The 14976-nt window shown below is 53.1% G+C and overlaps 1 protein-coding gene across 1 annotated transcript in view; it reads left to right on the plus strand.

Moving 5' to 3' along the window:
- The window catches only part of CAMTA2 (calmodulin binding transcription activator 2), a gene marked incomplete at its 5' end in the record, with an annotated part of 55556 nt that extends 41339 nt beyond the window's left edge, over nucleotides 1-14217 (plus strand). The window contains 5 exon segments of the mRNA XM_075582170.1: nucleotides 723-863; nucleotides 12954-13327; nucleotides 13329-13589; nucleotides 13592-13729; nucleotides 13732-14217. Coding sequence (XP_075438285.1) covers nucleotides 723-863; nucleotides 12954-13327; nucleotides 13329-13589; nucleotides 13592-13729; nucleotides 13732-14217 — 1400 coding nt within the window.
- Between the last annotated feature and the right edge of the window lie 759 nt (nucleotides 14218-14976).

Below are 14976 nucleotides of genomic sequence, written 5' to 3' on the forward strand. Positions count from 1 at the left end.
GCGAGGGAAGGAGGAGGGAGCGGTGGGAGGGGGGAAAGGGAGCGGCGAGGGAAGGAGGAGGGAGCGGTGGGAGGGGGGAAAGGGAGCGGCGAGGGAAGGAGGAGGGAGCGGTGGGAGGGGGGAAAGGGAGCGGCGAGGGAAGGAGGAGGGAGCGGTGGGAGGGGGGAAAGGGAGCGGCGAGGGAAGGAGGAGGGAGCGGTGGGAGGGGGGAAAGGGAGCGGCGAGGGAAGGAGGAGGGAGCGGTGGGAGGGGGGAAAGGGAGCGGCGAGGGAAGGAGGAGGGAGCGGTGGGAGGGGGGAAAGGGAGCGGCGAGGGAAGGAGGAGGGAGCGGTGGGAGGGGGGAAAGGGAGCGGCGAGGGAAGGAGGAGGGAGCGGTGGGAGGGGGGAAAGGGAGCGGCGAGGGAAGGAGGAGGGAGCGGTGGGAGGGGGGAAAGGGAGCGGCGAGGGAAGGAGGAGGGAGCGGTGGGAGGGGGGAAAGGGAGCGGCGAGGGAAGGAGGAGGGAGCGGTGGGAGGGGGGAAAGGGAGCGGCGAGGGAAGGAGGAGGGAGCGGTGGGAGGGGGGAAAGGGAGCGGCGAGGGAAGGAGGAGGGAGCGGTGGGAGGGGGGAAAGGGAGCGGCGAGGGAAGGAGGAGGGAGCGGCGAGGGAAGGAGGGAGTGGTGGGGGGGAGGGGAGAGAAGAGCTGCTCCTGACCTCTGCTCCTGACCTCTGCTCCCCCCCGCAGTTCATGGCATTAAATGGACATGCAGCGGCGGGATCGGAAGCACCGAGTTCTCCATAGAGCAGCTGGTGCAGCAGATTCTGGACACGCACCAATCCAAACCGCCGCCCCGAACCCACACCTGTCTGTGTAACACCAGCCTGGGTCAGTGCCACACCTCTAGGACTGACCCTTTAACCCATTACACACGTCCCTGTCATTAGGTCACTTTGCTCCTACATGGGACTGACCCTTTAACCCATTAAACACGTCCCTGTCATTAGGTCACTTTGCCCCTACGTGGGACTGACCCTTTAACCCATTAAACACGTCCCTGTCATTAGGTCACTTTGCCCCTACGTGGGACTGACCCTTTAACCCATTAAACACGCCCCTGTCATTAGGTCACTTTGCCCCTACGTGGGACTGACCCTTTAACCCATTAAACACGCCCCTGTCATTAGGTCACTTTGCCCCTACGTGGGACTGACCCTTTAACCCATTAAACACGTCCCTGTCATTAGGTCACTTTGCCCCTACGTGGGACTGACCCTTTAACCCATTAAACACGTCCCTGTCATTAGGTCACTTTGCCCCTACGTGGGACTGACCCTTTAACCCATTAAACACGCCCCTGTCATTAGGTCACTTTGCCCCTACGTGGGACTGACCCTTTAACCCATTAAACACGCCCCTGTCATTAGGTCACTTTGCCCCTACGTGGGACTGACCCTTTAACCCATTAAACACGTCCCTGTCATTAGGTCACGTGGCCCCTACGTGGGACTGACCCTTTAACCCATTAAACACGTCCCTGTCATTAGGTCACTTTGCCCCTACGTGGGACTGACCCTTTAACCCATTAAACACGTCCCTGTCATTAGGTCACTTTGCCTCTACGTGGGACTGACCCTTTAACCCATTAAACACGTCCCTGTCATTAGGTCACTTTGCCCCTACGTGGGACTGACCCTTTAACCCATTAAACACGTCCCTGTCATTAGGTCACTTTGCCCCTAGGTGGGACTGTCCCTTTAACCCATTAAACACGTCCCTGTCATTAGGTCACTTTGCCCCTACGTGGGACTGTCCCTTTAACCCATTAAACACGTCCCTGTCATTAGGTCACTTTGCCCCTACGTGGGACTGACCCTTTAACCCATTAAACACGTCCCTGTCATTAGGTCACTTTGCCTCTACGTGAGACTGACCCTTTAACCCATTAAACACGTCCCTGTCATTAGGTCACTTTGCCCCTACGTGGGACTGACCCTTTAACCCATTAAACACGCCCCTGTCATTAGGTCACTTTGCCCCTACGTGGGACTGACCCTTTAACCCATTAAACACGTCCCTGTCATTAGGTCACTTTGCCCCTACGTGGGACTGACCCTTTAACCCATTAAACACGCTCCTGTTATTAGGTCACTTTGCCCCTACGTGGGACTGTCCCTATAACCCATTAAACACGTCCCTGTCATTAGGTCACTTTGCCCCTACGTGGGACTGACCCTTTAACCCATTAAACACGTCCCTGTCATTAGGTCACTTTGCTCCTACGTGGGATTGACCCTTTAACCCATTAAACACGTCCCTGTCATTAGGTCACTTTGCCCCTACGTGGGACTGACCCTTTAACCCATTAAACACGTCCCTGTCATTAGGTCACTTTGCCCCTACGTGGGACTGACCCTTTAACCCATTAATCACGTCCCTGTCATTAGGTCACTTTGCCCCTACGTGGGACTGACCCTTTAACCCATTAAACACGCCCCTGTCATTAGGTCACTTTGCCCCTACGTGGGACTGACCCTTTAACCCATTAAACACGTCCCTGTCATTAGGTCACTTTGCCCCTACGTGGGACTGACCCTTTAACCCATTAAACACGTCCCTGTCACTAGGTCACTTTGTCCCTACGTGGGACTAACCCTTTAACACGTCCCTGTCATTAGGTCACTTTGCCCCTACGTGGGACTGACCCTTTAACCCATTAAACACGCTCCTGTTATTAGGTCACTTTGCCCCTACGTGGGACTGTCCCTATAACCCATTAAACACGTCCCTGTCATTAGGTCACTTTGCCCCTACGTGGGACTGACCCTTTAACCCATTAAACACGTCCCTGTCATTAGGTCACTTTGCTCCTACGTGGGATTGACCCTTTAACCCATTAAACACGTCCATGTCATTAGGTCACTTTGCCCCTACGTGGGACTGTCCCTTTAACCCATTAAACACGTCCCTGTCATTAGGTCACTTTGCCCCTACGTGGGACTGACCCTTTAACCCATTAATCACGTCCCTGTCATTAGGTCACTTTGCTCCTACGTGGGACTGACCCTTTAACCCATTAATCACGTCCCTGTCATTAGGTCACTTTGCCCCTACGTGGGACTGACCCTTTAACCCATTAAACACGTCCCTGTCATTAGGTCACTTTGCTCCTACGTGGGACTGACCCTTTAACCCATTAATCACGTCCCTGTCATTAGGTCACTTTGCTCCTACGTGGGACTGACCCTTTAACCCATTAATCACGTCCCTGTCATTAGGTCACTTTGCCCCTACGTGGGACTGACCCTTTAACCCATTAAACACGTCCCTGTCATTAGGTCACTTTGCCTCTACGTGGGACTGACCCTTTAACCCATTAAACACGTCCCTGTCATTAGGTCACTTTGCCCCTACGTGGGACTGACCCTTTAACCCATTAAACACGTCCCTGTTATTAGGTCACTTTGCCCCTACGTGGGACTGTCCCTTTAACCCATTAAACACGTCCCTGTCATTAGGTCACTTTGCCCCTACGTGGGACTGACCCTTTAACCCATTAAACACGTCCCTGTCATTAGGTCACTTTGCCTCTACGTGGGACTGACCCTTTAACCCATTAAACACGTCCCTGTCATTAGGTCACTTTGCCCCTACGTGGGACTGACCCTTTAACCCATTAAACACGTCCCTGTCATTAGGTCACTTTGCCCCTACGTGGGACTGACCCTTTAACCCATTAAACACGTCCCTGTCATTAGGTCACTTTGCCCCTACGTGGGACTGACCCTTTAACCCATTAAACACGCTCCTGTTATTAGGTCACTTTGCCCCTACGTGGGACTGTCCCTATAACCCATTAAACACGTCCCTGTCATTAGGTCACTTTGCCCCTACGTGGGACTGACCCTTTAACCCATTAAACACGTCCCTGTCATTAGGTCACTTTGCTCCTACGTGGGATTGACCCTTTAACCCATTAAACACGTCCCTGTCATTAGGTCACTTTGCCCCTACGTGGGACTGACCCTTTAACCCATTAAACACGTCCCTGTCATTAGGTCACTTTGCCCCTACGTGGGACTGACCCTTTAACCCATTAATCATGTCCCTGTCATTAGGTCACTTTGCCCCTACGTGGGACTGACCCTTTAACCCATTAAACACGCCCCTGTCATTAGGTCACTTTGCCCCTACGTGGGACTGACCCTTTAACCCATTAAACACGTCCCTGTCATTAGGTCACTTTGCCCCTACGTGGGACTGACCCTTTAACCCATTAAACACGTCCCTGTCACTAGGTCACTTTGTCCCTACGTGGGACTAACCCTTTAACACGTCCCTGTCATTAGGTCACTTTGCCCCTACGTGGGACTGACCCTTTAACCCATTAAACACGCTCCTGTTATTAGGTCACTTTGCCCCTACGTGGGACTGTCCCTATAACCCATTAAACACGTCCCTGTCATTAGGTCACTTTGCCCCTACGTGGGACTGACCCTTTAACCCATTAAACACGTCCCTGTCATTAGGTCACTTTGCTCCTACGTGGGATTGACCCTTTAACCCATTAAACACGTCCATGTCATTAGGTCACTTTGCCCCTACGTGGGACTGTCCCTTTAACCCATTAAACACGTCCCTGTCATTAGGTCACTTTGCCCCTACGTGGGACTGACCCTTTAACCCATTAATCACGTCCCTGTCATTAGGTCACTTTGCTCCTACGTGGGACTGACCCTTTAACCCATTAATCACGTCCCTGTCATTAGGTCACTTTGCCCCTACGTGGGACTGACCCTTTAACCCATTAAACACGTCCCTGTCATTAGGTCACTTTGCTCCTACGTGGGACTGACCCTTTAACCCATTAATCACGTCCCTGTCATTAGGTCACTTTGCTCCTACGTGGGACTGACCCTTTAACCCATTAATCACGTCCCTGTCATTAGGTCACTTTGCCCCTACGTGGGACTGACCCTTTAACCCATTAAACACGTCCCTGTCACTAGGTCACTTTGCCCCTACGTGGGACTGTCCCTATAACCCATTAAACACGCTCCTGTTATTAGGTCACTTTGCCCCTACGTGGGACTGCCCCTTTAACCCATTAAACACGTCCATATCATTAGGTCACTTTGCCCCTACGTGGGACTGTCCCTTTAACCCATTAAACACGTCCCTGTCATTAGGTCACTTTGCCCCTACGTGGGACTGACCCTATAACCCATTAAACACGTCCCTGTCATTAGGTCACTTTGCTCCTACGTGGGATTGACCCTTTAACCCATTAAACACGTCCCCGTCATTAGGTCACTTTGCTCCTACGTGGGACTGACCCTTTAACCCATTAAACACGTCCCTGTCATTAGGTCACTTTGCTCCTACGTGGGACTGACCCTTTAACCCATTAAACACGTCCCTGTCATTAGGTCACTTTGCTCCTACGTGGGACTGACCCTTTAACCCATTAAACACGCCCCTGTCATTAGGTCACTTTGCTCCTACGTGGGACTGACCCTTTAACCCATTAAACACGTCCCTGTCATTAGGTCACTTTGCCCCTACGTGGGACTGACCCTTTAACCCATTAAACACGTCCCTGTCATTAGGTCACTTTGCTCCTACGTGGGATTGACCCTTTAACCCATTAAACACGTCCCCGTCATTAGGTCACTTTGCCCCTATGTGGGACTGACCCTTTAACCCATTAAACACGTCCCTGTCATTAGGTCACTTTGCCCCTACGTGGGACTGACCCTTTAACCCATTAAACACATCCCTGTCATTAGGTCACTTTGCCCCTACGTGGGACTGACCCTTTAACCCATTAAACACGTCCCTGTCATTAGGTCACTTTGCCCCTACGTGGGACTGACCCTTTAACCCATTAAACACGTCCCTGTCACTAGGTCACTTTGTCCCTACGTGGGACTGACCCTTTAACCCATTAACCACGTCCCAGTCATTAGGTCACTTTACTCCTACGTGGGACTGACCCTTTAACCCATTAAACACGTCCTGGTCATTAGGTCACTTTGCCCCTACGTGGGACTGACCCTTTAACCCATTAAACGTCCCTGTCATTAGGTCACTTTGCTCCTACGTGGGACTGACCCTTTAACCCATTAAACACGTCCCTGTCATTAGGTCACTTTGCCCCAACGTGGGACTGACCCTATAACCCATTAAACACGTCCCTGTCACTAGGTCACTTTGCTCCTACGTGGGACTGACCCTTTAACCCATTAAACACGTCCCTGTCATTAGGTCACTTTGCTCCTACGTGGGACTGACCCTTTAACCCATTAAACACGTCCCTGTCATTAGGTCACTTTGCCCCTACGTGGGACTGACCCTTTAACCCATTAAAACACCTCCCTGTCATTAGGCCACTTTACTCCTACGTGGGACTGACCCTTTAACCCATTAAACACGTCCTGGTCATTAGGTCACTTTGCCCCTACGTGGGACTGACCCTTTAACCCATTAAACGTCCCTGTCATTAGGTCACTTTGCTCCTACGTGGGACTGACCCTTTAACCCATTAAACACGTCCCTGTCATTAGGTCACTTTGCCCCTACGTGGGACTGACCCTTTAACCCATTAAAACACCTCCCTGTCATTAGGCCACTTTGCCCCTACGTGGGACTGACCCTTTAACCCATTAAACACGTCCCTGTCATTAGGTCACTTTGCCCGTACGTGGGACTGACCCTTTAACCCATTAAACACGTCCCAGTCACTAGGTCACTTTGTCCCTACGTGGGACTGTCCCTTTAACCCATTAAACACGTCCCTGTCATTAGGTTACTTTGCCCCTACGTGGGACTGACCCTTTAACCCATTAAACACGTCCCTGTCATTAGGTCACTTTGCCCCTACGTGGGACTGACCCATTACACACGTCCCTGTCATTAGGTCACTTTGTCCCTACGTGGGAATGTCCCTTTAACCCATTAAACACGTCCCTGTCATTAGGTCACTTTGCCCCTACGTGGGACTGACCCTTTAACCCATTAATCACGTCCCTGTCATTAGGTCACTTTACTCCTACGTGGGACTGACCCTTTAACCCATTAATCACGTCCCTGTCATTAGGTCACTTTGCTCCTACGTGGGACTGTCCCTTTAACCCATTAAACACGTCCCTGTCATTAGGTCACTTTGCCCCTACGTGGGACTGACCCTTTAACCCATTAAACACGTCCCTGTCACTAGGTCACTTTGTCCCTACGTGGGACTGACCCTTTAACCCATTAAACACGTCCCTGTCATTAGGTCACTTTGCCCCTACGTGGGACTGACCCTTTAACCCATTAAACACGTCCCTGTCATTAGGTCACTTTGCCCCTACGTGGGACTGACCCTTTAACCCATTAAACACGTCCCTGTCATTAGGTCACTTTGCCCGTACGTGGGACTGACCCTTTAACCCATTAAACACGTCCCTGTCACTAGGTCACTTTGTCCCTACGTGGGACTAACCCTTTAACCCATTAAACACGTCCCTGTCATTAGGTCACTTTGCCCCTACGTGGGACTGACCCTTTAACCCATTAAACACGTCCCTGTCATTAGGTCACTTTGCCCCTACGTGGGACTGACCCTTTAACCCATTACACACGCCCCTGTCATTAGGTCACTTTACTGGTACGTGGGACTGACCCTTTAACCCATTAATCACGTCCCTGTCATTAGGTCACTTTGCTCCTACGTGGGACTGTCCCTTTAACCCATTAAACACGTCCCTGTCATTAGGTCACTTTGCCCCTACGTGGGACTGACCCTTTAACCCATTAAACACGTCCCTGTCATTAGGTCACTTTGCCCCTACGTGGGACTGTCCCTATAACCCATTAAACACGTCCCTGTCATTAGGTCACTTTGCTCCTACGTGGGATTGACCCTTTAACCCATTAAACACGTCCCCGTCATTAGGTCACTTTGCCCCTACGTGGGACTGACCCTTTAACCCATTAAACACGTCCCTGTCATTAGGTCACTTTGCTCCTACGTGGGATTGACCCTTTAACCCATTAAACACGTCCCCGTCATTAGGTCACTTTGCTCCTACGTGGGACTGACCCTTTAACCCATTAAACACGTCCCTGTCATTAGGTCACTTTGCTCCTACGTGGGATTGACCCTTTAACCCATTAAACACGTCCCCGTCATTAGGTCACTTTGCCCCTATGTGGGACTGACCCTTTAACCCATTAAACACGTCCCTGTCATTAGGTCACTTTGCCCCTACGTGGGACTGACCCTTTAACCCATTAAACACATCCCTGTCATTAGGTCACTTTGCCCCTACGTGGGACTGACCCTTTAACCCATTAAACACGTCCCTGTCACTAGGTCACTTTGTCCCTACGTGGGACTGACCCTTTAACCCATTAACCACGTCCCAGTCATTAGGTCACTTTACTCCTACGTGGGACTGACCCTTTAACCCATTAAACACGTCCTGGTCATTAGGTCACTTTGCCCCTACGTGGGACTGACCCTTTAACCCATTAAACGTCCCTGTCATTAGGTCACTTTGCTCCTACGTGGGACTGACCCTTTAACCCATTAAACACGTCCCTGTCATTAGGTCACTTTGCCCCAACGTGGGACTGACCCTATAACCCATTAAACACGTCCCTGTCACTAGGTCACTTTGCTCCTACGTGGGACTGACCCTTTAACCCATTAAACACGTCCCTGTCATTAGGTCACTTTGCTCCTACGTGGGACTGACCCTTTAACCCATTAAACACGTCCCTGTCATTAGGTCACTTTGCCCCTACGTGGGACTGACCCTTTAACCCATTAAAACACCTCCCTGTCATTAGGCCACTTTACTCCTACGTGGGACTGACCCTTTAACCCATTAAACACGTCCTGGTCATTAGGTCACTTTGCCCCTACGTGGGACTGACCCTTTAACCCATTAAACGTCCCTGTCATTAGGTCACTTTGCTCCTACGTGGGACTGACCCTTTAACCCATTAAACACGTCCCTGTCATTAGGTCACTTTGCCCCTACGTGGGACTGACCCTTTAACCCATTAAAACACCTCCCTGTCATTAGGCCACTTTGCCCCTACGTGGGACTGACCCTTTAACCCATTAAACACGTCCCTGTCATTAGGTCACTTTGCCCGTACGTGGGACTGACCCTTTAACCCATTAAACACGTCCCAGTCACTAGGTCACTTTGTCCCTACGTGGGACTGTCCCTTTAACCCATTAAACACGTCCCTGTCATTAGGTTACTTTGCCCCTACGTGGGACTGACCCTTTAACCCATTAAACACGTCCCTGTCATTAGGTCACTTTGCCCCTACGTGGGACTGACCCATTACACACGTCCCTGTCATTAGGTCACTTTGTCCCTACGTGGGAATGTCCCTTTAACCCATTAAACACGTCCCTGTCATTAGGTCACTTTGCCCCTACGTGGGACTGACCCTTTAACCCATTAATCACGTCCCTGTCATTAGGTCACTTTACTCCTACGTGGGACTGACCCTTTAACCCATTAATCACGTCCCTGTCATTAGGTCACTTTGCTCCTACGTGGGACTGTCCCTTTAACCCATTAAACACGTCCCTGTCATTAGGTCACTTTGCCCCTACGTGGGACTGACCCTTTAACCCATTAAACACGTCCCTGTCACTAGGTCACTTTGTCCCTACGTGGGACTGACCCTTTAACCCATTAAACACGTCCCTGTCATTAGGTCACTTTGCCCCTACGTGGGACTGACCCTTTAACCCATTAAACACGTCCCTGTCATTAGGTCACTTTGCCCCTACGTGGGACTGACCCTTTAACCCATTAAACACGTCCCTGTCATTAGGTCACTTTGCCCCTACGTGGGACTGACCCTTTAACCCATTAAACACGTCCCTGTCACTAGGTCACTTTGTCCCTACGTGGGACTAACCCTTTAACCCATTAAACACGTCCCTGTCATTAGGTCACTTTGCCCCTACGTGGGACTGACCCTTTAACCCATTAAACACGTCCCTGTCATTAGGTCACTTTGCCCCTACGTGGGACTGACCCTTTAACCCATTACACACGCCCCTGTCATTAGGTCACTTTACTCCTACGTGGGACTGACCCTTTAACCCATTAATCACGTCCCTGTCATTAGGTCACTTTGCTCCTACGTGGGACTGTCCCTTTAACCCATTAAACACGTCCCTGTCATTAGGTCACTTTGCCCCTACGTGGGACTGACCCTTTAACCCATTAAACACGTCCCTGTCATTAGGTCACTTTGTCCCTACGTGGGACTGACCCTTTAACCCATTAAACACGTCCCTGTCATTAGGTCACTTTGCCCCTATGTGGGACTGACCCTTTAACCCATTAAACACGTCCCGGTCATTAGGTCACTTTGCCCCTACGTGGGACTGACCCTTTAACCCATTAAACATATCCCTGTCATTAGGTCACATTGCCCCTACGTGGGACTGACCCTTTAACCCATTAAATACGTCCCCGTCATTAGGTCACTTTGCTCCTACGTGGGACTGTCCCTTTAACCCATTAAACACGTCCCTGTCACTAGGTCACTTTGTCCCTACGTGGGACTGTCCCTTTAACCCATTAAACACGTCCCTGTCATTAGGTCACTTTGCCCCTACGTGGGACTGACCCTTTAACCCATTAATCACGTCCCTGTCATTAGGTCACTTTACTCCTACGTGGGACTGACCCTTTAACCCATTAATCACGTCCCTGTCATTAGGTCACTTTGCTCCTACGTGGGACTGTCCCTTTAACCCATTAAACACGTCCCTGTCATTAGATCACTTTTCCCCTACGTGGGACTGACCCTTTAACCCATTAAACACGTCCCTGTCACTAGGTCACTTTGTCCCTACGTGGGACTGACCCTTTAACCCATTAAACACGTCCCTGTCATTAGGTCACTTTGCCCCTACGTGGGACTGACCCTTTAACCCATTAAACACGTCCCTGTCATTAGGTCACTTTGCCCCTACGTGGGACTGACCCTTTAACCCATTAAACACGTCCCTGTCACTAGGTCACTTTGCCCCTACGTGGGACTGACCCTTTAACCCATTAAACACGTCCCTGTCATTAGGTCACTTTGCCCCTACGTGGGACTGACCCTTTAACCCATTACACACGCCCCTGTCATTAGGTCACTTTACTCCTACGTGGGACTGACCCTTTAACACCCATTAATCACGTCCCTGTCATTAGGTCACTTTGCTCCTACGTGGGACTGTCCCTTTAACCCATTAAACACGTCCCTGTCATTAGGTCACTTTGCCCCTACGTGGGACTGACCCTTTAACCCATTAAACACGTCCCTGTCATTAGGTCACTTTGTCCCTACGTGGGACTGACCCTTTAACCCATTAAACACGTCCCTGTCATTAGGTCACTTTGCCCCTATGTGGGACTGACCCTTTAACCCATTAAACACGTCCCTGTCATTAGGTCACTTTGCCCCTACGTGGGACTGACCCTTTAACCCATTAAACATATCCCTGTCATTAGGTCACATTGCCCCTACGTGGGGACTGCCCCCTTAACCCATTAAATACGTCCCCGTCATTAGGTCACTTTGCTCCTACGTGGGACTGTCCCTTTAACCCATTAAACACGTCCCTGTCATTAGGTCACTTTATCCCTACGTGGGACTGTCCCTTTAAACCCATTAAACACGTCCCTGTCATTAGGTCACTTTGCCCCTACGTGGGACTGACCCTTTAACCGATTAAACACGTCCCTGTCATTAGGTCACTTTGCCCCTACGTGGGACTGACCCTTTAACCCATTAAACACGTCCCTGTCATTAGGTCACTTTTCCCTACGTGGGACTGTCCCTTTAACCCATTAAACACGTCCCCGTCAATAGGTCACTTTGCCCCTACGCGGGACTGTCCCTTTAACCCATTAAACACGTCCCTGTCATTAGGTCACTTTGCTCCTACGTGGGACTGACCGATTAACCCATTAAACACGTCCCTGTCAGGTCACTTTGCTCCTACGTGGGACTGACCCTTTAACCCAGTAAACACGTCCCTGTCATTTGGTCACTTTGCCTTTACGTGGGACTGACCCTTTAACCCATTAAACACGTCCCTGTCATTAGGTCACTTTTCCCCTACGTGGGACTGACCCTTTAACCCATTAAACACGTCCCTGTCATTAGGTCACTTTGCCCCTACGTGGGACTGACCCTTTAACCCATTAAACATGTCCCTGTCATTAGGTCACTTTGTCCTACGTGGGACTGACCCTTTAACCCATTAAACACGTCCCTGTCATTAGGTCACTTTTTCCCCTACGTGGGACTGACCCTTTAACCCATTAAACACGCCCCTGTCATTAGGTCACTTTGCACCTACGTGGGACTGACCCTTTAACCCAGTAAACACGTCCCTGTCATTAGGTCACTTTGCCTCTACGTGGGACTGACCCTTTAACCCATTAAACACGTCCCTGTCATTAGGTCACTTTTCCCCTACGTGGGACTGACCCTTTAACCCATTAAACACGTCCCTGTCATTAGGTCACTTTGCCCCTACGTGGGACTGTCCCTTTAACCCATTAAACACGTCCCTGTCATTAGGTCACTTTGCCCCTACGTGGGACTGACCCTTTAACCCATTAAACACGTCCCTGTCATAAGGTCACTTTGCCCCTACGTGGGACTGTCCATTTAACCCATTAAACACGTCCCCGTCATTAGGTCTCTTTGCACCTACGTGGGACTGACTCCTTTAACCCATTAAACACGTCCCTATCATTAGGTCACTTTGCCCCTACGTGGGACTGACCCTTTAACCCATTAAACACGCCCATGTCATTAGGTCACTTTGCACCTACGTGGGACTGACCCTTTAACCCATTACACACGCCCCTGTCATTAGGTCGCTCTGCTCCTACGTGGGATTGACCCTATACACCCCCCCTTCCCCCCTCTCTTTTGAATGTATAGGGTCGGTAGGGAACATCCCCCACAAATGCAGCAGTACCAAACACCGTATTATCTCCCCGAAAGTGGAGCCCCGGCTGTGCCCGTTCTCCGCCCTCACCGAGTTGCAGAACATCTCCTCCGCGGAGCCGGATCTGGGCAAAGCAGAGCGGAGGGGGGGGCACAAGGGGGCCACAACCCCCCCTGACAGCGACCCGGGCCTACCTCGCTCCCACCCAGACCTGCCGGACACCACCCAGGCCTCCCCACCGCTACCCAATGGCTTCTATGTGGAGCGGGAGCTGGCTGGCGTCACCATAGCAACAGCCGCGGGCGTCACGGGCATCAGCGCGGTGCTGGTAATGACGGGCGTAGCAGAGAAGCCCTTGGCGCTCACCCCCCAGCCAACACCTTACGCCGGCGGAAGCTGGCGTTCAGCCTTCACCGGTGCCCGTCGGCATCGCCCTCCTGCCCTCGCCCGTGACGGGCCTCCTGCTCTCCTCCTCGCAGAGCCTGGAGGTCACAATGGAGGCGGCACAAGGAGGAGTGGGCAGCAGCACGGCCTTCGACCCAGACTCCTTTCTCAACAGCCCCAGGGAGGGGCAGACCTACGGGGGAGGGGCAGGCACGGCCGAGTTTAAGACGGAGGAAAATGGAGGGGCTGGGGGAATGGGGCGGCGGCGGCGGGTGGATACCCGGAGACAGGCGAGCTGGCACTGCCGACGCTGGCACTGGTCACGGAGGAGAAGCCGAGGATGGAGGAGGATGATGAGGGGGCCGGTGAGGGAGAGTGGCGGGGGGGGCGTCGGAGGTGGAGATGGATGTTAGGGAGGTGCAGGTTAGCCCCGGGGAAGAAGGGGCCGCAGCGAGTGAGGGGCAGAAGGAGGGAGGAGATACTGCCGGTACCCAGATGAGCGACTTGTACTCCATCATCCAGAACGATCTGAGCTCGTCGTCCGGCGCCTCCAGCGTCCACATGGAAATGTCCGCAGAGAACTTCAACATCTCCTTCGACAGCCAGTTCCCAGACCTCATCTCCGACCTGATCACCGAGGAGGGGGGCCCGGCCTCGGGGGGCTACGGGCAGTATGGGGACCCCCGGGCCCAGTCCTCGCCTGCCCAGGCCGGCTACGGACAGCGGCAGCAGCTTGACCCGCTGGAAGGCCCCTTCCCAGAAGCTGGTGATGAGCCCCCGGGGCTGGACGGCATCACAGACTTCTCCCCGGAGTGGTCTACCCCGAGGTGAGGCGTCGTTGTGGTCTTCATGCAATACCTTCCCTTTCCTTAATGGTCTCGGTGCAGCAACGCCCCCTCCCTCTCTCCCCCCCCTCCCTCTCTCTCCCCCCCTCCCTCTCTCTCCCCCCCTGCCTCCCTCTCTTCCCCCCCTCCCTCTCTTCCCCCCCCTCCCTCTCTCCCCCCCCCCCTCCCTCTCCCCCCCTCCTCTCTCTCCCCCCCCCCTTCCTCCCTCTCTTCCCCCCTCCCTCCCTCTCTTCCCCCCTCCCTCTCTTCCCCCCCCTCCCTCTCTTCCCCCCCCTCCCTCTCTTCCCCCCCTCCCTCTCTTCCCCCCCTCCCTCTCTTCCCCCTCCCTCCCTCTCTCCCCCCTCCCTCCCTCTCTTCCCCCCCTCCCTCCCTCTCTCTCCCCCCCCCCCTCCATCCCTTCCCCCACCCTCCCTCCCTCTCTTCCCCCCCTCCCTCCCTATCTTCCCCCCCCTCCCTCTCTTCCCCCCTCTCTTCCCCCCCCCTCCCCTCCCTCTCTTCCCCCCCCCTCCCTCCTCTCTTCCCCCCCTCCCTCTCTTCCCCCCCTCCCTCTCTTCCCCCACCTCCCTCTCTTCCCCCCCTCCCTCCCTCTTCCCCCCCTCCCTCCCTCTCTTCTCCCCCTTCCTCTCTCCCCCCCCCCTCCCTCTCTCCCCCCCTCCCTCTCTTCCCCCCCCCCTCCCTCTCTTTCCCCCCTCCCTTCCTCCCCCCTCCCTCTCTTTCCCCCCTCCCTTCCTCCCCCCCCTCTTCCCCCCCCTCTTCCCCCCCTCTCTTCCCCCCCCTCCTCCTCTCA

This window comes from Ascaphus truei, unplaced genomic scaffold, assembly GCF_040206685.1.
Source record: "Ascaphus truei isolate aAscTru1 unplaced genomic scaffold, aAscTru1.hap1 HAP1_SCAFFOLD_1962, whole genome shotgun sequence".
NCBI lineage: Eukaryota > Metazoa > Chordata > Amphibia > Anura > Ascaphidae > Ascaphus > Ascaphus truei.